This window comes from Rhagoletis zephyria, unplaced genomic scaffold, assembly GCF_001687245.7.
Source record: "Rhagoletis zephyria isolate East Lansing unplaced genomic scaffold, Rhagoletis_zephyria_1.1 Rzeph_scaffold_02722, whole genome shotgun sequence".
NCBI lineage: Eukaryota > Metazoa > Arthropoda > Insecta > Diptera > Tephritidae > Rhagoletis > Rhagoletis zephyria.
In genome coordinates, this window is record NW_016159806.1 from 17,958 (window position 1) to 41,360 (window position 23,403).

Here is a 23,403-nt window from a genome sequence, read left to right on the forward strand (position 1 = left end):
GAATCGCTATCGCAAGTTGCCGACGTGTGTTATGAATGCCGCAAGGTTGAGATAGCAATACGATATTTGTCGCTAACTCGTTTGAGAATAGCTCCAATGGCTGAGCTCGGATAAATAGCCGAGTTTGTGTTGTTGCTTTGCGTGTATTTCGTCATTTACTGGGCTATTCTGCTTGTAACCGAACATTTTGTAACAAGCTAATTTTGTTACCAACAATTGTCACCACTTCTTGAAACCGCAATTCCATTTACCTTGGTAACGTTTTAATTTATTCAGCAATTCAGCTATGGAGCTTTGTTGAAATTCTGGTGTTGCATATTTCACGGGGCAATATTTTGTTACCTGCTCATGAGATGGTAACAAAATTTGCCGGTTACAAGAGTGTGGAGAATATGAAAAGGGTTTAAAAATTGACAGTAACTATACTAACCGGTAACAAAATTTGTATTACCAACGCAGAATAGGCCTGTTAGGCGAGTGTCCTTTTGTAGCTCGGTTGCAAAAAAATGCACTTAGTATTAAAATTACATTATGGTTGTTCACGCTTGCCTGGTTAAGAGGTTATCTTGTTAAAACTAATTTTTCTGTAGTGTATTTTGTTGATAACCAGGCAAGCATGATGTTGTACAACAATAAAATACACTACAGAAAAAATTATTTTTAACCAGATAACCTGATAACCAGGCGAGCGTGAGCAACCACAATCATACTATTATCATCATCGAGACGATTTTTTTTATATATCTGCGCGGTTAACTTAAACTCCTGCTCTTACAACTGTATTAAAATGTTACCCTGTTCATCCAATTGTAACAAATTACTTGGCTGTTCTTCGTCCATCGACATATCCGGCATTTCGGCTGGTTTGAAATGCCCTGTAATTGTACGGTGATTCTTTAAAGCCGTTCCTTGAATAAAGCCCTCACCGCACACATTGCACTCATATGGCCGTTCACCGGTATGACGGCGCACATGCAGTGCTAGATCATTGGATTGCGTAAAACTCTTCTCACAGAAGGTACACTTATATGGCCTTTCGCCAGAATGTATACGCATATGGGTCTGCAGCTTGTATGAGCGTGAAAATGATTTGTTGCAAACGGTGCAACGATGTGGTTTTTCGCCTGTGTGCGTTCGTCGATGACAAGACAAATCGGAGGATCGCGGAAAAGCCTTGTCACAGAACTCACATTGAAATGGCTTCTCGCCAGTGTGTCGTCGCATGTGTACTATCAAGTTTGACGATGAGCTCACTGCGCGGCCACAAAATGCACAGAGAAACTTTTTTTCTTTCGGTGTGGCTTTTTTGGTATTTGTTGGCATATTTGTAGATACATTTTTGCTGCAACTGGGACCATCACTTTCCGGGCCATGCATCTTTTTTATATGCGCAAAAAGTCGATCTTTACGATTGTATCTACGTTCGCACTTATCACAATGGAATTCTTGCGGCGGGACGGGTTCAATACGTCCCGAAGGGATAGGCTCGTCTATAACGGCTACAGTGGTCTGGCCTTCATCCAACGGTTGTGGATGCACCAACTTCACGTGAATATCCAAATTCTCGGGCCACATGAACCTGTACGAACACTGTGTGCACTGATGTAGTTTTTCGGTGTTATTGCATTGTGTGCGTAAATGATGCTCCATGATATCCTGTAAATTTTAAATTGGAAATGTTGTGTGAAGTAGGGACCGAACTGCAATGAACTTCTTACTTACACTCGAAACAGTTCTGAAAACGCACTTCTCACATTGGAGTGTTATGTGTTCGTGTTTGTGCATCGATAGTTGATGTTGTCCCATCTCATATCGTCTCTTGCAAACCAACCCACACATTTGGCACTTGTATGCCTTAGGTGGCTGGGCTTCTTCATCTGTGTCCGAATCATCGATATCCAATTCGTAACCTAACTCATTCATAATCGAATAATTTTGCTGGGAATTATAATTTGGGTGCGTAGATAGCAAAGCCGACGCCTCTTGTCGAATATGCTCGCGTAGAGTAGACAAGCTATTGAACTGTATATTACATACTCGACACTGGATTTGCTTCTTTCCATTTGGTCCTTTACTAGCTGTAATGTGAGAGGCCGCAGCGCTCAATTGATGCGATAATATGCCATGTCGCTTGATATGCAGATATAAATTGCTTCTTCTAAAAAATTTGCGTGGACACCAGAGGCAAGGAAAAACGGTAGCATCAGGGCGATGTGTCAACTTGTGGCGTGTTAGGTCCTTCTGCATCTGAAAACTTCTGGAACATTCCTCACAATCGAAGGAACTGGGTGCAAACACCTTGCATAATAGAAAAGTGAAATGAATAAACCAAATTTAAGGAGCTCATCGATCATACCTTCTTCACTTCCTCGCTGTCCGGATGCATTGAACGCAAATGCATTTTTAGATTTTCCTTCCACATAAAGCGTTGCGGGCATTTGCGGCACACGTAACGCTTAAGCAAGTTTTTGCATTGGTGACGGTAATGCGACTGTAAGAGCTTGTCGCATAAGAAGTGCGCTTGACAATGTTGGCAAACATGTGGTGCCTCTTCCCAACTATGATTATTAGCTTGATGAGCAAACAATTTGTACTTTCGCGAAAAAGTTAATTTACATAAATCGCAATTGTACGTTGAACGTCTCGGATGGCGAACATTGTATCCCGTTGCGTTATCTAATGATTCATCAGGTTCGGAGTCCGAATCTGTATCATCAGTATCAGAACCGCTAATGCTCAACTCATGGCCCAATTCATTGGTGATCGAATAAAATCGATCTAATTGACCGGCATTTATATCAGCTTTCATGCATGCCATTAACAGCTCCTTAGACATCGGTGCCTCATCGGGATAGAAAAGTAAAGATAACTCCGAATTTGTTGTAACATGTTGTGTTAAAGAGACATTACTTTGATGCTCTAAGAGATGTATGCGTAAATCGGCTATTTTGGTATGCTTGGACAAGCATATTTTGCATTGGACGCATTTCAAGCCGTTCGGTTGGCATAGATGCGGATCGACCGCTAAATCATATAATAACAAAATAGTTGAATTTTCATAATATATACACATATATGCATTTATTCAACTGATACTTCTTACCATTCACCTTCCGATTAAGCTCCCGTTTGCTAGCAATGGCGGTCGTAGTTGCGGCTGCCATGCTACCGCCAGCGCCATGCGTTTTCAAGTGAATTTGCAAATGGTCCTTTCTATAGAATTTTCGTTCACAGTATAGACACTCAAACTTCTCATCGTCGGGCATATGTATGCGCTTGTGTCGTGTAAGATCCTTTGGCCAAACAAAAACTTTGTTGCATTGGTCACATTGGAGTTTATTGGCTAGCTGTCGACTTATCTGCTGCTCCGGATCAATGTGTTGGCGTTGCATGTGGTGTTGGAGATTTTCCTCCCACACAAAACGGGCTGAGCAACGCTGGCAATCAAAACGCTTATATATGTTGCCACAGTCGCGCTTATAATGCTGTTCCAATAAGCCCGCGCAAATGAATCGTTTATCACAACGCGTACAAGAATGTGGAAATGGTTGCTTCTCCTCAGCATGTGCACTATGTTGATGTTGGAGTATGCGTTTTCTCCTGAAAAATACCTGACCGCACAGGTCGCAAGTGTAAGAGATAGACGAAAGTGGCTCACTGGTCGAAGTGCCTGATTCCAAGTCCAAATCAGTCTCAGAGTCGTACAAATCTAACTCGTTACCACTCTCATCCATAGCTGAATAGTAGTTAGTTAAATTTTGTCCAGCAAAATCAATTAAAATACTCTGCTCGACCTCTCCTTCTTTTCCGCGGCAACCTTGCGGCCAATGTACCTTAAAATACTTTGCCTCCGTATAACGAATGCCAGTCCAACCATCCGAATGCTGTGACAAGTGGGTCCGGAGTTGAGCGAGTGTTTTCGGTTTTTCTGTACATAAGCAGCATTCAATTCGACGTTTTATCTGCTCGTGCGCCTGACGCAGATGTTGTCGCAAATTTTCTGCCTTCAAGAAAGGTTGGCTGCAAATAGCGCACACATGCGAGCGACTGTTTAAGTTATGTGTCTCTTGATGTCGTTTCAAATCTGTAGCATAACGGAAAGTTTTATCGCAAAAATTGCACTGCAATAGATGTCGTTTGCGCTTATCTGGCCATTTGGGCACGTAGACATTGAGACGATTAGAGCAATTATGTCCTTGTAAGTTCTGTAGCCACACAAATTTGCCAGGACATTTAAGGCATTGGTACTTTTTATCTCGACTTCTGCACTGGGTCCGTGCATGCAATTCATACATGGTAGCACTGACGAATTCTAACTTGCAAACGTTGCATTTATGCGGCAGTTTCTCTTGTGCGTGTTCCGTTTTTGAATGCTGGAATAGTTGATGCTTGCGTGAAAACTTGGCATGACACAGTTCACATTCGTATTTCGTTTCATTTGGATTAGGTTCTGAATCAGAATCGCTAAGAGCCATTTCGTAACCGTATGCATTAATAATTGCGTAATATTTTGCGTAGCGCTGATCCTTGATGTCTTTGCATATTTGTGCTTTAATTTTACCAATATCACCATTAGAATTAGGAAAAAGTTCTTGAACTACTTCACCCTCAATATTTAAGCGCAAAGAATCTGGTTGATTATGTGTTTGCAAGTGCTGCCTTAAAGCTTCAATGTTCGGAATAGCGTCAGTGCAGAGTTTGCATTCAACCGAACGGAAACGCTGCTCTGTGTAAAGGCGTTCTGCGAAGTTCCACTCTGCCCGCACTGTTGGCCGTGAACGTTTGACTGCAGCCTCTGGTTTTGAATGGGTCTTCAAGTGGTCGGCGAACTTATCTTTTCGCTGGAAACGATGGTTACATTGTTTACACTCGTATGGGAAAATACCAAAATGACTTTTTATATGACGTTCAACATCTTTCTTCCAAGCAAAGTCTTTGTTACACCTATTACAGTGATAACGCCCATCATCATTGGAAAATGTGAATTCCAATTTTTTTGTGGAAAGGGGTCTAGCACGGCGGCGTCTCGGTAAGTCGCTATCTTCATCGCTCTGATCATCACTAGTCTCGGTGTCTTCCTCGTCTCTTTTCTGTTGCAAGGTTGATTCAACGACTTCCTTGCCATCTTCTGATTGAGAAATCAATTTATTTTGCATTTCTAAACTTTGATCTAAAATATAGCATTTTTACCTGTAGTATTGCCAGTGGAGTTTTTTGAATGTACCTTCATGTGTTTGTCAAATTTATCTTTTCGCTGGAAACGCTGATTACACTTTTCGCATTCATACGGAAAAATACCTAAATGTATTTTCATATGTCGCCCTGCATCTTTTTTCCAAGCGAAGCTTTTCTCACATTTATTACAGTGATATCGGGCGTCTTCTTCGCGATAAGTATAGTCTAATGTTAAAGTAGTTTGAGGTCTACCACGACGTCGTTTCACTGGTGGAGTCTCACTAAAAACAAAAAATGGTGTAATAACAAAGTTTTAAGATATGCCTTACGTAAATTACTCCTCCTTGTCACTTTTTAGAACCCTCTGATTTTCAAAATCATTTTCTGTATTATCAATATTCCAACTAGTTTCCACAGTATTTATAGGATCGATCCCTGTGCTGTCATCTGTTGCATACGTAAGTTTAAGTAACTAAACAAAATTAATATTAAGAATGGCACCGCACCTGAGCTGATACTTTCTGCATCCGCCTCTATGTGCACTTCTTCTTTTACCAACTGACCAACATCATCTGCACGGTTTCCTGCCTCTTTGTTGACATCGGCTAAATTCTCTGTACCACCTCCATCATCTTCCTCATGGAAATCAGATTCCTTCTTAATTTCCGGTTGTCCCAAGGGTATATCAATAGGGGCCTCCAACAGACAATCGTTATGATTTCCACCCAATTCTTTCTCAACATTAGCCGAGATATTTTCTATATACAAGCTAGCGAAGTGCTTTTTGTTGGCAATCTGCGCTTGTACCACAAATGCATATGCATTTTTTAGCTTGCGTGAACAGCCTCCACATATATGTTGGGGCAAACGCTGGGCCTCTTCCGACTTATTCTAAAATAAATTATATTCACTCAATACGGGTTGGAAGCAGAAACTTTTTAGTTACATTGATTTTTGCGACATCCCAAAGAAAGTCTGCAAGTGTCTTCTTGGGGTAGCGCTCCTCATCCAAAAGATCTGATAGTGAATAGAAATTGCCAACATTTGCCTCACGGCAGGTGCGACATTGGTATGAAGCCATTATTTTCACAGTTAGCAAACGTGCGACTTTTACGTTTTTAGTGATTTTCTCTGATTAATTGGAGTAAACTATGAAAATAAGCGAAATTTTGTACAATAGTGCAAATGTTAAATATGGTCAACTAGAAATACTCGACGAAAATCGCTGATAACGTGCAAACATCGATTTTGCTACTAGGATTGAGGTCAGTGAAGGAAAAGTAGGCACATAGTGACATTTTTGGCTCTTTCATTCTCAGGGGCACTTTTGGCCAAATTCATTCAGTTTCGGCACAATCATAAATTTTATAAATTTAGCCAGTATATAACAAACATTCATATATTCGACATAGACTCGAAAAGTGAAAATTAAAATAAAGCGAAGCGCACATTAGCGCGATTCCTTCGTTGCGAATACGTTGCGAATTCGGCTGTTAACTTCGAAACCGCAAACGTGCGCACACTTGAGCGATTTTTTCGCGTCGATTTCCGATGTATAATTCACTCAATTTTCCCTTTATTTCGTGTATTTTCGCACTCGGCGTGCCCAAATCGTACAAAATACTATTATTACGAACGTTTTTATTAGTTTTTGTACATTACACGTTTTTTTTTCTTTGCCTTTATTGCTGTGACACCTTTCTTCTTCTTCTTTGACGCCTTCAAAACGCTGCAAGCCGCGTTTCGAACGCGTCAATAGAGACGAACATTGAATTTTCGAAAAATTCGCAGCGACGGAATCGTGCAAGTGTGCGCTAGCGCATTAAAGCGAAGCGCACATTGGCGCGATTCTGTCGTTGCGAATCCGCAAGCCCAAAAATTACAACAATGCTACCCATACATTTTAATGCGCTAGCGCACACTTGCACGATTCCGTCGCTGCGAATTTTTCGAACATTCAATGTTCCTCTCTATTGACGCGTTCGAAACGCGGCTTGCAGCGTTTTGAAGGCGTCAAAGAAGAAGAAGAAAGGTGTCACAGCAATAAAGGCAAAGAAAACAAAACGTGTAATGTACAAAAACTAATAAAAACGTTCGTAATAATAGTATTTTGTACGATTTGGGCACGCCGAGTGCGAAAATACACGAAATAAAGGGAAAATTGAGTGAATTGTGCATCGGAAATCGACGCGAAAAAATCGCTCAAGTGTGCGCACGTTTCGGATTCGAAGTTAACAGCCGAATTCACAACGTATTCGCAACGATGGAATCGCACTAATGTGCGCTTCGCTTAAGGGTCATTATATAAAATTAATAAAAATTATTCAATGTAAAGAAGAATAGTCAAATCTGGTCAAAATGTCGCACTGCTATTATTTCGCCCATAGATGTGTATTAGTTTAAACAGGTCCGAGTAGCTATATTTCAGTGTTTTTCCCTTTGGTAATTGGAATATTGTGTTATTTTACAAGGATCTTACTCTAATAATTCAATAAAGTCATTAAAAATACTATTTCTAAAAAAACATATGTATGTGGTTCTTAAAAAGCCTCAAAAGAAAGCGATTTCAATTTTGGGCCACTTTCATCTCCTTTTTGGCACTATTTTTGCATTCCATTAGGACATTTTGAAATTTTGGAATTCCATACCTGATTGAGGTAGAACTGGAAAACAATCGATGGTACTATCGATAGTATCGATGTTTTCCATTTCACCCCTTCCCCTTCCAACCAAACAAACGATGTTTTTCTGTCACTATCGATGTTTTTTTTCATAAATACCCCATTTATTACACAAATATTTAATGAAATATTTAACATTTTCGGCTCTATTAATGAGTCCTTTTCCGCTAAGGGTTTGTCTAAATATTGATATTTTGTCCGTTTCATGTATTGGTTACTACATTACAAATTGGTCATTAAATGCATGATTCAATAATACAAGGTTCGATAAACTGACAGTTGTCTCTCTCGCACCGCTCCCTTAGCACCGGCACGGTGTTGCTTCTTTGCAAATTTGCTTGGAAAAAGTGTAGCCTTGGTGTGAAATAGAAGTATAAGCTTTTGTGCAATATGCTTATTTGTATATGCATATGAAGCATATTTAACTGATAAAAACATAAATTGTTTTTAAATTGGATGTTTACATCAATCTTGTAGTAGTTTTATTTTAATTTTGAGTCTTTTTGCAGTTATTATACAGCTAAATAGCACATAAATAACGTAACTCACATAGATATATCAATATTACGTTCAATATTTCGTTTAAAATGCCAGATTTCCTGCAAATACATTAGAATTTACTAAAGGAATTTCACTACTAATTGAGTACTTTTCTACTACCATTTTCACACCAAGAGATAGGCAGCAAGGAGTCAGAGTGGCAGACATGCAAATCGACGCGGCAGTTGACTCCTCTGCTGCTCTAGCGACTGCGTCGAATACAATCCTACCATCCAACCAGCAACCCGCTCGCCCTCAGGAACCAGCTCCTGCGAGCGCCCCCAAAAATTCTTTGCGGATATCGACGACGAGACCCAATTATGAGTACCCTAGGACTTAGCAGTAGCTCAAGTCAACCTGCACCATGCTTTGGTCGCTTCTGCGGGCAATGCTACCAGGGTTGCCACGGAGGACCGGGAAATTCTACTAATACAGGAGCCGTGGACTTACAGGAGCCAAGTTAGGGGCCTCAATCACAACAGTAATAAGAAATTTGGAACATCTCCTGTGAGAGGCCCAGAGCGTGTGGAGCGCTGAATAAAAAAATTTAATTATTTCTGCAGTACCGAGATTCTTACACAGGACGCCACCAGATACTGACAGTAATGGTAGTCTTGGCCGCAGCCTAGAATTGCAAGCGATTGTCAGGCGGCTCTTAAGTCTCTCTCATCCTTCGAGGTCAGGTCATATTTGATTTTGGAATGTGTAGAGCCCTGATGCTCTTTCAGAGGATAATAATACCCAATTGTTATGGATACCTGGACACATGTGAATCGAGGGAAATTAGGAGGCGGAGCAGCNGACCTGAGCCTTTTATTTGCAGTAAGTCCCAACACCATAAAGAAAGTGGACAATCTGAACAGATATAGGCTACTCGTGGGTCTCCCTAAGGACAAACTAAGGATCATTACGGGAAGTCTGTATGTCGCTTTTGTGACGCTGCCCAGGAGACTCCATTACACCTCCTTCTGAAGTGCGAGGCCGGTGCACGCAGGAAGGAGAGGAGTCCTATGCACTTATGGTGAAGAGAGGAACACGTACGCTCCCACGACAGGCGGGTCTACGTAACTAGAACGACCCATATTTATGTACATATGTAAGTATATCTAGCTAAAGAATGGGGAGCTTGTATGCTGTTACAACACCAACGAGGAACACGTACACTCTCTTCTCCAGGGATCGATTCTGAAATTTATAGCGTCTCTGAGAGGCTAGTTAAGCTGTTTTGATAAGCTGGGGCCACAATAGACCTACTAGTATATCTGATTACCCAATATCTGTCACTGTGCCATCGAAATGTCCTCCCATTTTTGTATCTTCCTAAGTGTAAACATTTTTCATAGTCCAGGCCCTGGAGTCAATTTTAAATTTCCAGATGAATTATAGCAAACTTTTTAAAAGCGTTGCAACTCTAACATGGAGTTATAGCCTTACCTGTTCGTGTATTTGGTGTAATAGGCTGGGTTGTCCCGATTACACAGAGCCGGATGTCGTGTCGTGTCACAGTCCACCGAGCAGTAAAACAATTTAATCAACATAACTTTCCACAATGTTGATACAGAAATACATATGTACGTATCTGGAGGTTTCTATTTTATTTTACACTAAATAATAATAAAAGTATTTGAAACTCATGATTCAATAATTATTATTATAATTATTTATTATTGAATTATGTTCGAAACTTAATTACGAAGTATTTCTCAGAACTTAGAACAAATGACGTTTAGATTTTAATTTTTTTTGCTTATATCTGTTGTGACTCATATAGATATACCTGCGCAATTCTTTCGAGAAGTCAAACATCGTGATTTCTGGAAATACACCTGAAGAAAAATATATATACATATACATAGGTGTCGATTTCGCCAATAACATTTGTTTTGAATTGAATGTTAAGTTTTAAAAAGGATAAGCTCCTTTGCTAAAATAATGTCACATCTCAAAAAAACGCTATTTTCTAAAAGCCTTCAAAGTTTACAATTTACTCTCACCACGCAGAAAGTGGAGATGTATATTCTTTCTCACGCGGGAACTATTCTGGATTTTATTTAATTTAAGTGTGAATTATAACATTAATTCTACATCCTTAGCTCAAAATCCTGTTTTTGAGTTGTGACACATTCAAAATTATTAAAACATTTACTTACTATAAAGGCAATCTGAAATGAGTTGTAGATTCCGAAATGAGCGTCTCCCTTTAATACCCTCCAAATTATAATCTGCGATGATATTATCTTTGAAAATGCAACGTAGTACTTTTTCGATCTCACCTTTATAGTCTTTCATTACATTCAGATGTCCACGCTGATTTTCATGAAAAATAAAACACATAATCTGTTATTTTGTAAATCTTAATTGTAAGCTAAAGACTCTTACAATTTTCTCAGCGTAATCAGGGTCCTTAAGACTCTCCTCAACTTCACATACTTTTTCATGCGTTGATAAAGGAAACAACATGGAAATTTCCGTAAGTTTTGTTGATTTGCTACCTTTGCTCTTAGTTCGATCTAACTTGAATGAAATCGACTTGCAGCCTGAACCTCCAGGCAGCTAAAAATGTATTAAATTAATTACAAGTCCAGTGAAATTAAACAAATTATTAGTTTTATAGTTTGCTCTTACCTGGCTTTCTTCGGGACTGTCAAGAACCAAAGGCTCATGTTTCATTTCTAAAAAAAAGCAAAAACATGCATACATTATAGTATGTATTTAATAATGTATCTATTCACTAAAGTCATACAGTAACTTATTAGGATTAACTACCTTTTCGACGTTTCTCTGGTGGCGATGCTTCAATAGCGGTTTGAGTTCCTTTACCACACCGTTCAGTATCAATTGCTGGTTTTAATGAGGCTATTCGCACTTCATCATCACACTGAGTGTCTGATACAAATGGGTCTTCATATAATAATTCATCATATATTTGCTCACTTAAATTATAAAAACGAATATGGTGATATACATTTGTTAATTAATAGGTTACGCTTTTTTGAGGTTCGCCGTATTAAAAGTAGTATGCTCGTGGAATTTATCCTCTGGCACAAATATTTGCCATCTCAATGGGAATTCGCAAAGTTTGTAGTACTAGTATGTCACAGAGAAAGTTAAGCAGATAATTCAAACAAAGGTTAGCTTTTGCTAGTTTTTTTTATAAAAAAACTGGATCGCCATCACCCGCTTCGCTGAGTGTATGTAATTTCTACGTGCTACATTACTTAAACTACGCCAAACGCGGGTGTTTTTAAACTTTTTTTTTAACCATTTCGATTGATACACCTCTTGTAATACTTCATTGAAATTATTGAATAGTTTGAATTTAACTTTCTTAACAGTTGGCAACCTTTTTAAAGCTCCTTCATCTGACACTCATATTGTAATACATATTCTTCAAGTTAAATTTTAATTGTCAAATATGTGTAATCCTTGCTATATAGTATTTGTGGCTTATATTCTAATAACTCATTTAACTTATAATATAATTGCACATATTTGAATTTAGTTTTAAAACAGGTGGTAGCCCTCTTCAAACACCTCAGAAGATTCATGTCCAAGCTGAACAATTCTAAACACTCTTACGTTTGACACTGTAAATTGAGTATAATTAATTTAAGTTCGACTTTCAAAACAGTTGGCAACCCTCTCCAAAATATTTTCCAACTAAAATCTTATTAAACCTATTTGGTCTGACACCCGTATTGTGATACATATTTCAATTATGTAATTCCCTTAATTAAAGTAGAATTATTTCAAAACAGGTGGATTGCCACTAGGACTATTGAGTCCTTCATATAGTTTAAAACTAAAACCCTTTTCAAAAACATTTCGATTGACACCCATATTGAAGTAATTCATTTAAATTATTTGAATTTAATTTTTAATCGGGTGGCAACCCCAGTAAAACGCCTCAATTATATTCAAAATATTGAAACAAATAGTTTCTTAACAATTTTTCGTTTGACACCCATATTTTAATTATTCAGATACATAGCTTGCGAATAATTCATTTGAATTTGACTTTTCAAACAGGTGGCATCCCCTTTCAAAATATTTTCAAGCCACAACTTTATCATCAATTTTTTAATATGATTTCAAATAACTCCATACCAAGTTCCAGTATCGCAAATATTTCCTACGATATGCAGTGTGAAAAATTCCTTTGTATGAGAGGTGCTACGCCCCCTTGTACACTCGAGATGAAATCTATCCTATATTTTAAGTTGAACTAAATGACATCAGTGCACTAAATTTCATGATGATCGGTGGAGTAGTTAAAGCGTGAAACCGTAACAAAGGAACAAACTCACTTTCGGATTTATAATATTAGTAAGGAAGCACAACCAACAGGGCATGAATCACATAACTTTGAAACGATAGTCGTTCAAACGATACTGACAAAACAACGATGTCATCAAAAAATCGGACCATAAAAACGGGATTTTCAAATATCGACACCTGCGCCACCTTGAGGATTAATTCATCTTTCTTATTACGTTGTTCTCGGGTTCTAAAGGATGAACACACCAAAACTGCGACACTTAGAAATTACTACCAAAAACAAACTAGAAGGCTTTGAAATTTTTTTTTTTTTTGTATTATATAACTTGGAAGTTTAGATGTTATTAAAATGTTAAAATATTAGTTATTATTTGCTCCATATGCAAGTGATCGGTATTTTCATCGCACACGCGCCATCATGTTCTGCACGACTGCATCATCGACTTTACGCGATGCGCACAACTACTTTGTTTTGCACTCTTCAATATTTTTCACTGTTTCACCTGTTTTCTGCAAGATTTCTTTGACAATTGACCAATATTCCCCAATAGGACGTGGATCTGGGCTATTGGGTGGATTGCAGTCGTGAGGTACAAAATTGATGTTATTTGCATTATACCACGGCAATGTGTCCTTGGCATAGTGGCAGGTTCCCACGTCCGCCTAGAACAGTGGCCTACTCCTTATCTGTTGATAAATGACAGAAGACGCCTTTTGAGGCACTCATCCCGATAAACTTGATCATTCATTGTCCCGGATGGGAAAAAAGGGCTGCTCTTACGGCCGCAGGAACAAATAGCTTGCCAAACCATGTGGTTTTTGGAAATTTGGACTTCATTTTCAGCTTACAATTTTCAGGGGCATCTTGACGACTTGCACCAGTATAAAAATCTTGACCTGCAATATATTTTGAATTTTTATAGCAGTAGGCTTCGCAGTCCATAACAATGCAGTTGTATTTTTTAATTTAGAATTCATACAACTTCCGAATGCGGGATTTCGCTGTAACATTCTACTTTGCGCCTCGGTCTGGCGCTGTTTGAGCTGTAGAACATCTCAATGAAGCTTTCCGCTTTACCTTTTGTACGAAAAACTGCGATCTGCGTACGGGTTTTACAACATAACGCGACAAAATCTTCGGATTTCGCGAAAACGCACTGAGGACCTTCCGAGCACTGTTTTTATCACTTTGACCATGCTAACCCCCGCTCCCTGGTTTTCTCGTAACTTATTTGTATCGATTAAAACCCTGCAAACTGTCGAATAGTGCAATCTTTAATTTTTTAGCAATTTTACGTGTACTTAAGGCCGGATCATTTATAAACTCAAAATGGTTTGTCTCGTTTCTAACTCGGTTGCCATTTTTAACTCAACTAGGAATCAAATTCAAATGAAAAANATTTCGCGAAAACGCACTGAGGACCTTCCGAGCACTGTTTTTATCACTTTGACCATGCTAACCCCCGCTCCCTGGTTTTCTCGTAACTTATTTGTATCGATTAAAACCCTGCAAACTGTCGAATAGTGCAATCTTTAATTTTTTAGCAATTTTACGTGTACTTAAGGCCGGATCATTTATAAACTCAAAATGGTTTGTCTCGTTTCTAACTCGGTTGCCATTTTTAACTCAACTAGGAATCAAATTCAAATGAAAAATCTTCTACGTCCAACTAAGGTCATGTGGTCAGCTTATGGTATTTGAATTTCAAAATATTGAATTCGTTTTGGGTAAGTGATAAGCTTCCCAAAGTGTCGCAGTTTTGGTGTGTTCACCCTTTACTAGGCTTTCAGGCAGTTTATTTTTTCAAAAAAACAAAGATTAAAATTTTGTTAACATTATTTGCGTTCCTTATCTCCCAGAAATAGTCAGAAAAAGTCCGAAGTAGTCAGATTTAAAGCTCAGTTAGTCTAGACTTAACTTAATTTAACTTACCGTAAGAAATCATCAATGATTACTCAACACGTCAACTTAAGCCAAGAGCGGAAATATTTTGTTTTTGTATTTTCTTTTTCAGCTGTTTAACAGTTCGCCGCCTTAAATGCCACATCAAAAAAATTCATGCAAACAACAATGTTTGCTTTCATTTATTTTTAAGAAATACAAAAACGAGAGTCTGGCAAGCCTGATTCTCTCACCGCTCTCAATTTCCGTAAGACCGTAACTTAAGAACCTAAAATCTACAGGTTCTTAAGTTTCTTACGCTAAGTTGAGTTTTAACTAACCGCCAACACAGTTTCTCATATAACAGGTTGGCCGAAATATTTAGTTAAGTTACGTTACGGAAATTAAGTCTAGACTAACTGAGCTTTTAGTCCAAAAAGCGTTCTTTAACTCGAAAATGACCGCAAAAATGAGAGACAACACTCAGTGAGAGTGACTCTCTTCAGTCCGAAGTAGTCAGATTTAGCCAGAAGAATTCTTGCTGACAAAATCTTGAAAAGTGTCAAACTCAACTGAATTTAAATTAACGGAAATTAAAGAATACACAAGTGAGAATAGTTGCGTTCGACAAGTCAAAAATTTTTAATAGTTTTTCCAAATTTTTACTGGATGGCGTTCGATAACGACAAAAAATTATCCAACACACAAAAATTGAGAAAGCAAGCGTTCATTTTGATGCAAGAGAAGCGTTCATTTTGTACTGGAAAAATTTTAGTCTTTAGTGTCTTCTTCAGGTTTTTGCAAGTGATTGCTAATTTCCTGTTCGTTTACTTTTTTGCTTTTTCTTCTCTTTGGGAGAGAATTTTCGCTTACGCTCTTGATTTTGATTGTTGGCTGGTGTTGGCTAATTTTGTTATCGAACGCAACTAATAACATTCTTAATCCCTGGTCACGGACTTTTTCTCTCATTTTTTCCATTCATACTCTCTTTGACCAACATACTGTTATGCCAGAAATGATAGAATACAAGATGGCGCCGATTGCAGCAAAATTTGTGAGAGTAATTTTGGCGTGATGTCATCGCAGAGTTAACAACTGAGAGCGTCAAATAAAATGCTTTGACGGATGAAGAAGCCTTTCAAGTGAGATTCTGTAAATAGTAAGCGAGAGGATTTCATATCATACTTCAACAAAACCGATACCGATTCGAAAATTGTCGCTAACTGGTTACAGAATCTGCCCCCAGTCCTACAAAAATGATATCGTCTGATTCAGCTGGAACCAAAATGCTTCAAACAAGTAAGAGCTTCTCTGTATTATGGCCTCGAACCGACATATATACATCTTTCAATGGAATCAGTATTAAAAGCTCTATTGGCTCCTACGTTCGGGTTTTGATTCGCGAGTCTCTCCTGAACCGTTTTTTCCATATTTTTGCCTATGTGGGCTTTTATTCGAGACCTAAATGTTTCGGTACCGAGTATCGGGAGCATTGGATACTTTTTAAATCGGTACCGAATATCGATTAATAATCAAAAATTTTTGACTCAGCAAATCACTACTGCTGTCATCTCGACTGTGACGTCAGCAAAACAGCTGATTCTGTAAAATTCACTGAGAGCCGATTAGCGGTGTTGCCATCGGCGCCACCTTCTGTATTTTCTCCACCGTGACCAGAGGTCTTATGATATGACATCAATTGTTGTTGCTTTCACTGCACAATGAAAAATTTGAGAGGGAACTGAACTGCATGACCAGCTGTGCTGCCAACTATTTTCGAGAAGAAAAGTCCAGATTTTTATAAAAACTCGCTAGAGAAAGCAACAACTGGTGACCAGAGTTCATATGATCGTCTGCGTAACAGCGCCCTAATATGGCTGACGAAAAGTATGAGTGAAACTAACTTAATATTTTTGTATTATGTAAAATATCATTTTTAAATGCAAATTATTAAAAATAAATAAATAAATATAAGTTACAAACAATGATATCAGTTTGTTTTATTGACCCTATTATTTTGACTAACTCGCTACCTGAAATCTTCACAAAAACTGCTTTGTAATATTAGAACACATCTGTGAATTACCTGTCATCACTGGTGCTAATTCTGACTCTGCAATTTAATAGTAAATTCTTCTGTCAAGCGTTATACAAGGTCAACATTAACATCACCGATGACAGTTAAGTCTTAGGTATAATTTTTATATCAGAATCAAATTTTTGTGAAAAGTGCAGATAGAGGGTATTGAATATAAGCCCTCGATGTTGGAGTCCGACCGATTAATCGGCATCGGCTAGTATCGGCCGTTTTTAGCCGATTCTTTTTACCAAATTTTTATTGAGCTTGGGGCCGTTTTTAATGAAAAACGCAATTTTAACAAATGTTCATCAAAATTTGAAACCATCGTACAGTTAGATAAGTAAAGTAACTTTTCTTCTTACCGTTTTTTCTGAAAGGCTGTAGGTTTGTTTTTGGTAGGTGTTTTTGGTTCAGTGTGTTAGTGTATTTTGAATAAATTGTAATAGAAATAAAAGAAATTGTAATAGAAATGAAGGAAAATGTAAAAGATAAGAGCACATGCCAAAAAACAGGTGATCTCAGCTGTAGGCATTTTTTTGGCTGATACTGTTTTTACTTATGAAACTGTACGATGTTTGAAATTTTTTAAATTTTTTTTAGTACGCAGTTTTTTACATTTTATTATAATGAAGTAGCTAAGCAACAGGCTAACCTAATATTCACGCACGCCGCCAATTTATTGTCAAAAATTTTTCATGCACATGCAACTTGTATGGGACCAACCAAAATTGAACGGCGCACAGTGGGTCAAAAAATGTTGCTGTGGACAAAATGTTTATGAATAGTTTTTTAAGTAATTGCAGGCATTTGAAATTGATTTGAAGTATTTTCCAAAAAAGTGGAAGCATTCAAATGTGAAAGGATTTTTCTTTAATTTTTCAACATAAATAAATAAAAAAAACCAGAGCTTTTTTAAAAAATCGCCACGGATAGATAGACGCAAAATTTAATTATCTTTTATTTAAAAAAAGAATCTTAAAATCGGTTCATATTTGGGCTCTCAAAATTGATTTGTCCACAGCAACCTTTTTTGCCACACTGAGCGGCGTGAGTATAAAGCTAATTCAATTTCCAATTTTTGTTCTGCGTGACATTATGATTTGACGTTTCGCTCAATGAAATCAAAAGCAAACGCACGCAAGCCAATTTCGGGTGAGGCAAAAAAAAAATAAAAAATTCGACGATATGCGTACCCAAACGTAAGCCGCGAATATTAGGCTAGCCTGTAACTGTTGATTTTTTACAATTTTTTGTTCACGCATCTTCTTCCAAACAAAGTATGTTCGAAAATTTGTTTATATGGAGAAAATTCGCAACACCTTCCACAAAAAAAATTTACAAAAATCAATAGTAAGTCCTAGTTACTTAAATTTTGCACTTTAATAAAATATAATTGAATGGGCTACAAAACTGCATACTCAGAATGTTTTAAGAAAAAGTTTGAAATTTTTAATAACATGGTTTTTGTTGGATAACGAGCTACACTTTCATAAAAAAATAAGAAACATTAAATAAACGAAAGGGAAATAGCCAAAGAATGCTAAAATATCGTTACTGTAAGTATTCTTACGATTATCCTTGAATTAATTGCTGAATTCCTAAATCCTTCGGATTCTTTTCACTGGATTGTTACATTGTTTACGTTACAAAAATACTTTTATCATTAAAAATCTACGGTTACTGTTTATTAACAAATTGTATTCAATACAACACCTTTATAGTCACCAGAAGCTCCATATTTTTACTACTATGAGTACAACTAAGAAATGTGATTTCGAATGAACTATTTTTAAATAAGAATAAATAAGAAAAAGACTATGAAACAAAGTGTTGCAATGATAAGTATGCATAGGCGATATACTACTTTTAATAAATATTTATGTAGATATTCTCGCCTGGATAAAAGATTGTCGTAAGCGTCATACGTACGTGCGTAACGTACGACAGGCTTTTACCCAGGCGAAGTTATGTACATAAATAAGTAAATAGATTCTTGAGTGATTATTTGTTTTATAATGTTATTTTTTATGTCTTTTATGTTATTATAAAAGTTTATTAAAAACATTGAATGAATTTATATTCAGGTATTTTTTTTTAAGGAACCGGCCTCGGCCGATTCTTTGCCCTACGGCCGATTAATCGGCATCGGCATGGGCCAAAAATTGGGAATCGGTCGGACTCTACACGATATGTTCTTTTCAACTTTCCCTGTCACAAATGTACGTAATACAACCATATATAAATATTTTTGTACAGAATAATTACCTTTCATTATTGATTTCAGCCGCAACTGTATGAGCTATCTTCGCACTTTCGTCGTGTACCTGTGCGTTAAAGTGGTATTTAATAATTTAACTACTTTTGAATATAGTGGGTAGCCCAGAAGTATCACACCAGATCGACCTAGATTCATATCTGGCCAAGGACTGTCACTCCAGCATTGTGCCCCAAAAACTCTTTGGGGAATTGTTATGCTGTTACAACAACCAAATGAAATAAATCGCCTTATTATTGTAATCATAGTTAATTATGTTAATTAACTTTCTCTACCAGCCGTCTTTTTACATAGTTGATTACTTTTAAGCCCCACTTCAGTACCTAATAAAGTTATGCGTACCGTTATTTCATCACGAAATTCTATCTGTTTTGCCTCGCCGGTGAAATCTTGTGTTCTCCTCAATTTACGTCTCTTCTGCTTATTTCGATTATGACACATTTCTACATATTTACGAACCATTCTTAAAAATTCATTGGAAGGTAGATTGGAAAATATGGCTGCGAAATAACAAAAAATATATTTGAATTTATATTTCTTTTTATGGAATGGCTGGAAAAACTTCTTACTTTGAACGCATTTTAAAATTGAATCAAATTTATTAAGTGACAACTTCCCATGTCTTCCGTCGAGATTATATTGCTCTACCAGATCATCTTTAAAAATAAAGCGTAAAACGTCGCCAACTCCATATCCTTTCATGCCCTTTAAATAAGCAATCTGCTTCCCATATGAATAAATGCAAAATTTTATAAAATAAATAATTAATTGCTTACAACATCTTGTGCATAATCATGGCTTCGTAATTTTCTCTCAACTCTTAGTGCCTCCTCGATGGAAGATATTGGGAACCAACTCCGTACCGATTCCCTACGGTCACCTTGGTCAGACTTATGGTTGCCTGATAGAAATCTTTTTTTGTCTTTCCCCGCTACGTTTTTATTCTGGCTAGTATTTTCCCCCTCGTCAGGCAACTGTAAAATAATTGTTGTTACATTTATGTATTATATTTCATATTATAGATAGATATGTACATACTTTTTAATTTAAAACTTACATTAATGTCGGTATATAGTACAACACCTTTAACTCTGGTGTTAATCTGTTTCTGTATGTTCATCAAATCATGAAGCATGGATTTCATTTCTATAATAATAATATAATACGTATGAATCGGTATATATACATTAGTGCACATACATATTTGGTTACCTTTGTGGCATTCATTTTTACAATATTTTGGGTTTCTTCTATCCCTTACATTGTCTGTTGAGAGATATTAAATTTCAGTTATTATTTATTTATAAAGCAACTACGTATGCAGACACCTTCTAATCCTGATGCGCTCGAAGCTGCAGAATCTTCACTGAAATATTGACGCCTTAAATGTTCAAATTGTGTATCCCGATGAGCGTAAGCGCACACATATACATATTAATATATATTTACCTTTCCTGGTGGTCTTCTTCCCAGTCATTACTATATTCCGAAGAAAACTTCCTTTTTCGTGGCTGTGAAATGGCTATGGGATCTTAAAATATATATAAAAGTAAGCATTTACTTCTGGTAAACTTAGTTGAGGAGCAGTGGAATTCTGACAATCGCTACGCTAAATTTTCCTCGCTAAAACTCTTTAACTGAAAAGCAGTAGGGCCTAAAAGTATACTACATGAAAGAGCAACACAAGCGATGCGTAATCGGCCAAATCTGGCACCTTGCGGGCATGCAACAAGATGTCGCGTGTTGTTAAGGGCGTCTGCTATTCTTTTGGAGATTTTTAGGGATCAGAATTAGCGATAGCAAATGTTGGAATCCGGCTGCAGTATTCAATTCCCGGTACTCCAGGATTTGCAGGTTTTACAGGAATGCTGATCTAGCACACCACCTTTCACAAGGTTTATTAATGGTGGAAACAAGTTTTCCTCTAAATCCTGATAATATGCAAATTCTGGAGTTCTGGAAACAAGCTTATTATAGTGTTCGGTTATTTGTACAATAGTTTTGGTGTGAGGGCGGAGGGCGGAGGGCGGAGAAAAGAGCACTGTCAATACTGTTAGAAGTCACCGCTCTTTGATTTACCATGGGATGACTTTCGGCTGCCTTGAAAATAGTAACCCCAACTCCGGCTACGCTGACCAAAGTATTTTGGCGCAGAACACCTTTTCGCTTTGATGGCCATGGACTCCCGCAGCATTGACCACAGTATTTTTGCGTCCTCGGCCGCGCACAAGAACATAACCCTCATAAGTTTAACTCCGTCTACACCTACCACAGTGTTTTTGTGCCGAAATTTACAAAAACGTGCATATTTCTAACCGAATTTATTAACAAATTAGTGCTCGGAAATTTGAAATTTTGTTTTGAATTTAAATTTAGTTCTTTAACCATACGGGTACGTTTTTGATTCGCGTCACCCGTTTGGACGCAATAACCCAAAATTATTGTACAAATAATCGAACCGTACCCCTTTCGACCCACCTTCCAGGCATTGCGAAAATGATGTATTGCAGTCGACGAAACATTCTGGAGCTTCATCATGGTAGTCCATGCGGGCATGTTCTTTTTTATCCGCAGTGGCACTTTCATCATTCTTGGATAATATGCACCCATTCAGCTTCTGAACTTGCATCACAAATGAAAATGCAATTTTTAATTTTCGCAAACAACTATCGCATATCTGTTGTGGTAACATTTTGGCACTATCCGAAGCATTCTGTTCAGTGTAGGATTCGTATATTTATTAAATGGCAACATATATAGTATTCATATGGGAATATTGCTTACATCCATTTTCGATATGTCCCACAGAAATTCGGCCAGAGACTTTCGTTGGTCGTCCTTCACAAGTTGGCCATTCAAAGAGTGGAACTTCTTTTCTGTGGCATCTAAACAAGTACGGCATTTCAGCTGCACTGTCTTGGAAATGTGCATCATTTCGTAGATTATACGCTTGCTTCCTAAGGCATGAAGTATTTATTATCCGTATATTTTAGTTCATTTGCGGGATATATTNATCATTTCGTAGATTATACGCTTGCTTCCTAAGGCATGAAGTATTTATTACCCGTATATTTTAGTTAAATTGCGGGATGTATTGGAAACTGAAATTTATTGCAAACACTCTTCTTCTTTTACAATACGAGTATCTCACAATAGTTTTCGTTAATTGCCCGATATCAATCGATGCTTTTAGAACTGTAACTTTGATGTAATCGATAGCACTTCAAAGAGTTTTATACCATTTTTTCACATCACACTGAATTACCTTGTTCGCTCCCCCAATTACGATCGCGAATTACCCCATTCAGTGCTGCCGCTGTCACTTCAATTGAAGTTTTTCACATCACTTTGGAAGCCTTCACTTCATCCCTTCATTTTACTTCACTTTCCACAAATTAGATTTATCTCCAAAATAAATAAAAATTTCTTTGAAATATATTACTTCAATGAAAACACCTTTTTATGGCGAATATTTTGATGTTTTTTCATATTTTGATATTTTTAGCCATTCAACTTTTTTCGTGCAACCCTGCGCTGAGTTGAACGCAAATGTTGAACAATGCAAACACACTTTAACGAAAACTCACCAACGTTACGTTGCCGTTGCTTCTCTCTCTCTCTATCAACAGTATATTTGATATGCTGCTACGTACGTCAACCTACGTCTACGCTACGGCGTTGACTAACTGCGCTTTAATTGTGCTTGAAAGTCATCACTTCGATAACCACTTCCATTTCCTCCAAGCGACTCCGAAACACATCACTTTTATGGGGCTTTCACACGCGGCGATATTTCAGGCAACTTTTGCACTCAACTCACGCAGGGTTGCAGGAAAAAGTAAAAATTTAGTTAGTGATGCAATCATATTAAACTAATCAAATCTTAAAAATGGCTAGTAACATTTTCAGAGACTTTGGAGAAAACCTATCTTCGCGTTTTTGAGAAATTGCATTCCAAACTTCATTCGCGAACTACAAAAATCTGTAGTTAACTGCCGTTTCTGAGTTAACCACGCACTGTGAATTTGACCCTAAGTGTGCCCAGATGGCCACGAAAAACTAAGCTAATTGCAAAGAAAAATCTAAAAAAAGCAGCACTTTTATACCGACAAAATTAAAAGCACCTCTAAAAAGTGAACGGTACTCTTCAAAATAATTTTTAAATTTTTCCGCTCAAAGTTTCGAAGTCTTTCTTTTCTGATCTTTTAAAGCGATAGGCCTTCATAATCGCATACGTTTTGTAGTAAGAATTTATTTACAATTGCAATTCAATCTTTCACCTTGTCTGCTTAAATTTCCAAAGATTGTTTTCATTAGTTAAACATTTCCGGGTAGAAAAAAGCGATAAGAATAGCTGGAAAGTTCGAAAATTTCTATAAAATTCATTTATTTTCAGGGATGGAAAATAATCATTATTTTTTAAATTTTAACCAAAAAAATCAATAAGTTGTAATCGTCGTAAAACAATTTTATTTATACCCACGTATTTGTT

At 37.3% G+C, this 23,403-nt stretch overlaps 3 protein-coding genes across 8 annotated transcripts in view; all 3 read right to left on the reverse strand.

Moving 5' to 3' along the window:
- Positions 1-733: 733 nt before the first annotated feature.
- Positions 734-6,272, reverse strand: LOC108367544 (zinc finger protein 850). Of its 2 annotated transcripts, none has more exons than XM_017622175.1 (8): positions 6,122-6,272; positions 5,682-6,066; positions 5,514-5,622; positions 5,191-5,456; positions 3,104-5,128; positions 2,357-3,024; positions 1,723-2,298; positions 734-1,656 (listed from the first exon to the last, which is right to left on the reverse strand). In XM_017622175.1, the coding sequence occupies exons 1-8, from the start codon at positions 6,254-6,256 to the stop codon at positions 772-774; spliced, it is 5,049 nt and encodes a 1,682-aa protein (XP_017477664.1). In that variant the 5' UTR covers positions 6,257-6,272; the 3' UTR covers positions 734-771. The 2 variants fall into 2 exon arrangements, with proteins under 2 accessions (XP_017477664.1, XP_017477665.1); XM_017622176.1 differs by having other exon boundaries at positions 772-1,656; positions 3,104-5,125.
- Positions 3,831-23,403, reverse strand: part of LOC108367546 (uncharacterized) — a 28,850-nt gene continuing 9,277 nt past the window's right edge. Inside the window, exons 12-13 of one of the 2 annotated variants that reach the window (XM_017622182.1) lie at positions 9,308-9,314; positions 3,831-3,842 (exon numbers count right to left, since the gene is read on the reverse strand). The gene's annotated coding sequence lies outside the window, so the exon portion shown is untranslated. Of the gene's footprint in view, positions 3,843-9,307; positions 9,315-19,267; positions 19,274-23,403 lie in introns of both variants that reach the window. The other variant, XM_017622181.1, reaches the window with a different exon arrangement.
- Positions 6,244-22,123, reverse strand: LOC108367545 (uncharacterized). 4 transcript variants are annotated; one of them, XM_017622179.1, is made up of 17 exons: positions 21,976-22,123; positions 21,696-21,891; positions 21,390-21,624; positions 20,361-20,442; positions 20,240-20,292; positions 20,124-20,177; positions 19,969-20,057; positions 19,688-19,885; positions 19,481-19,631; positions 19,254-19,411; positions 18,902-18,960; positions 11,163-11,329; positions 11,022-11,068; positions 10,776-10,949; positions 10,670-10,703; positions 10,547-10,618; positions 9,840-10,222 (listed from the first exon to the last, which is right to left on the reverse strand). In XM_017622179.1, exons 2-17 carry the CDS (start codon positions 21,843-21,845, stop codon positions 10,107-10,109), a joined length of 1,839 nt encoding a protein of 612 aa, XP_017477668.1. In that variant the 5' UTR covers positions 21,846-21,891; positions 21,976-22,123; the 3' UTR covers positions 9,840-10,106. The 4 variants fall into 4 exon arrangements, with proteins under 4 accessions (XP_017477669.1, XP_017477668.1, XP_017477667.1 ...); XM_017622180.1 differs by lacking the exon at positions 9,840-10,222 and adding an exon at positions 6,244-6,324 and having other exon boundaries at positions 10,547-10,703; positions 21,976-22,122; XM_017622178.1 differs by having other exon boundaries at positions 10,547-10,703; positions 20,240-20,277.

What these genes read in the sequence shown, in the direction of transcription:
- LOC108367544 (XM_017622175.1), bottom strand. Translation starts at nt 6,256, where the DNA reads ATGGCTTCATACCAATGTCGCACCTGCCGTGAGGCAAATGTTGGCAAT. An exon ending in TGCAGAAAGTATCAGCTCAG is followed by an intron (nt 5,623 to 5,681) that starts GTGCGGTGCCAT and finishes CGTATGCAACAG; the next exon opens with ATGACAGCACAGGGATCGAT. An exon ending in TTTTCAGAACTGTTTCGAGT is followed by an intron (nt 1,657 to 1,722) that starts GTAAGTAAGAAG and finishes TAAAATTTACAG; the next exon opens with GATATCATGGAGCATCATTT.
- LOC108367545 (XM_017622177.1), bottom strand. Translation starts at nt 21,845, where the DNA reads ATGATGCACATTTCCAAGACAGTGCAGCTGAAATGCCGTACTTGTTTA. An exon ending in GGGACATATCGAAAATGGAT is followed by an intron (nt 21,625 to 21,695) that starts GTAAGCAATATT and finishes TACACTGAACAG; the next exon opens with AATGCTTCGGATAGTGCCAA. An exon ending in ACCAGAGAAACGTCGAAAAG is followed by an intron (nt 11,069 to 11,162) that starts GTAGTTAATCCT and finishes GCTTTTTTTTAG; the next exon opens with AAATGAAACATGAGCCTTTG.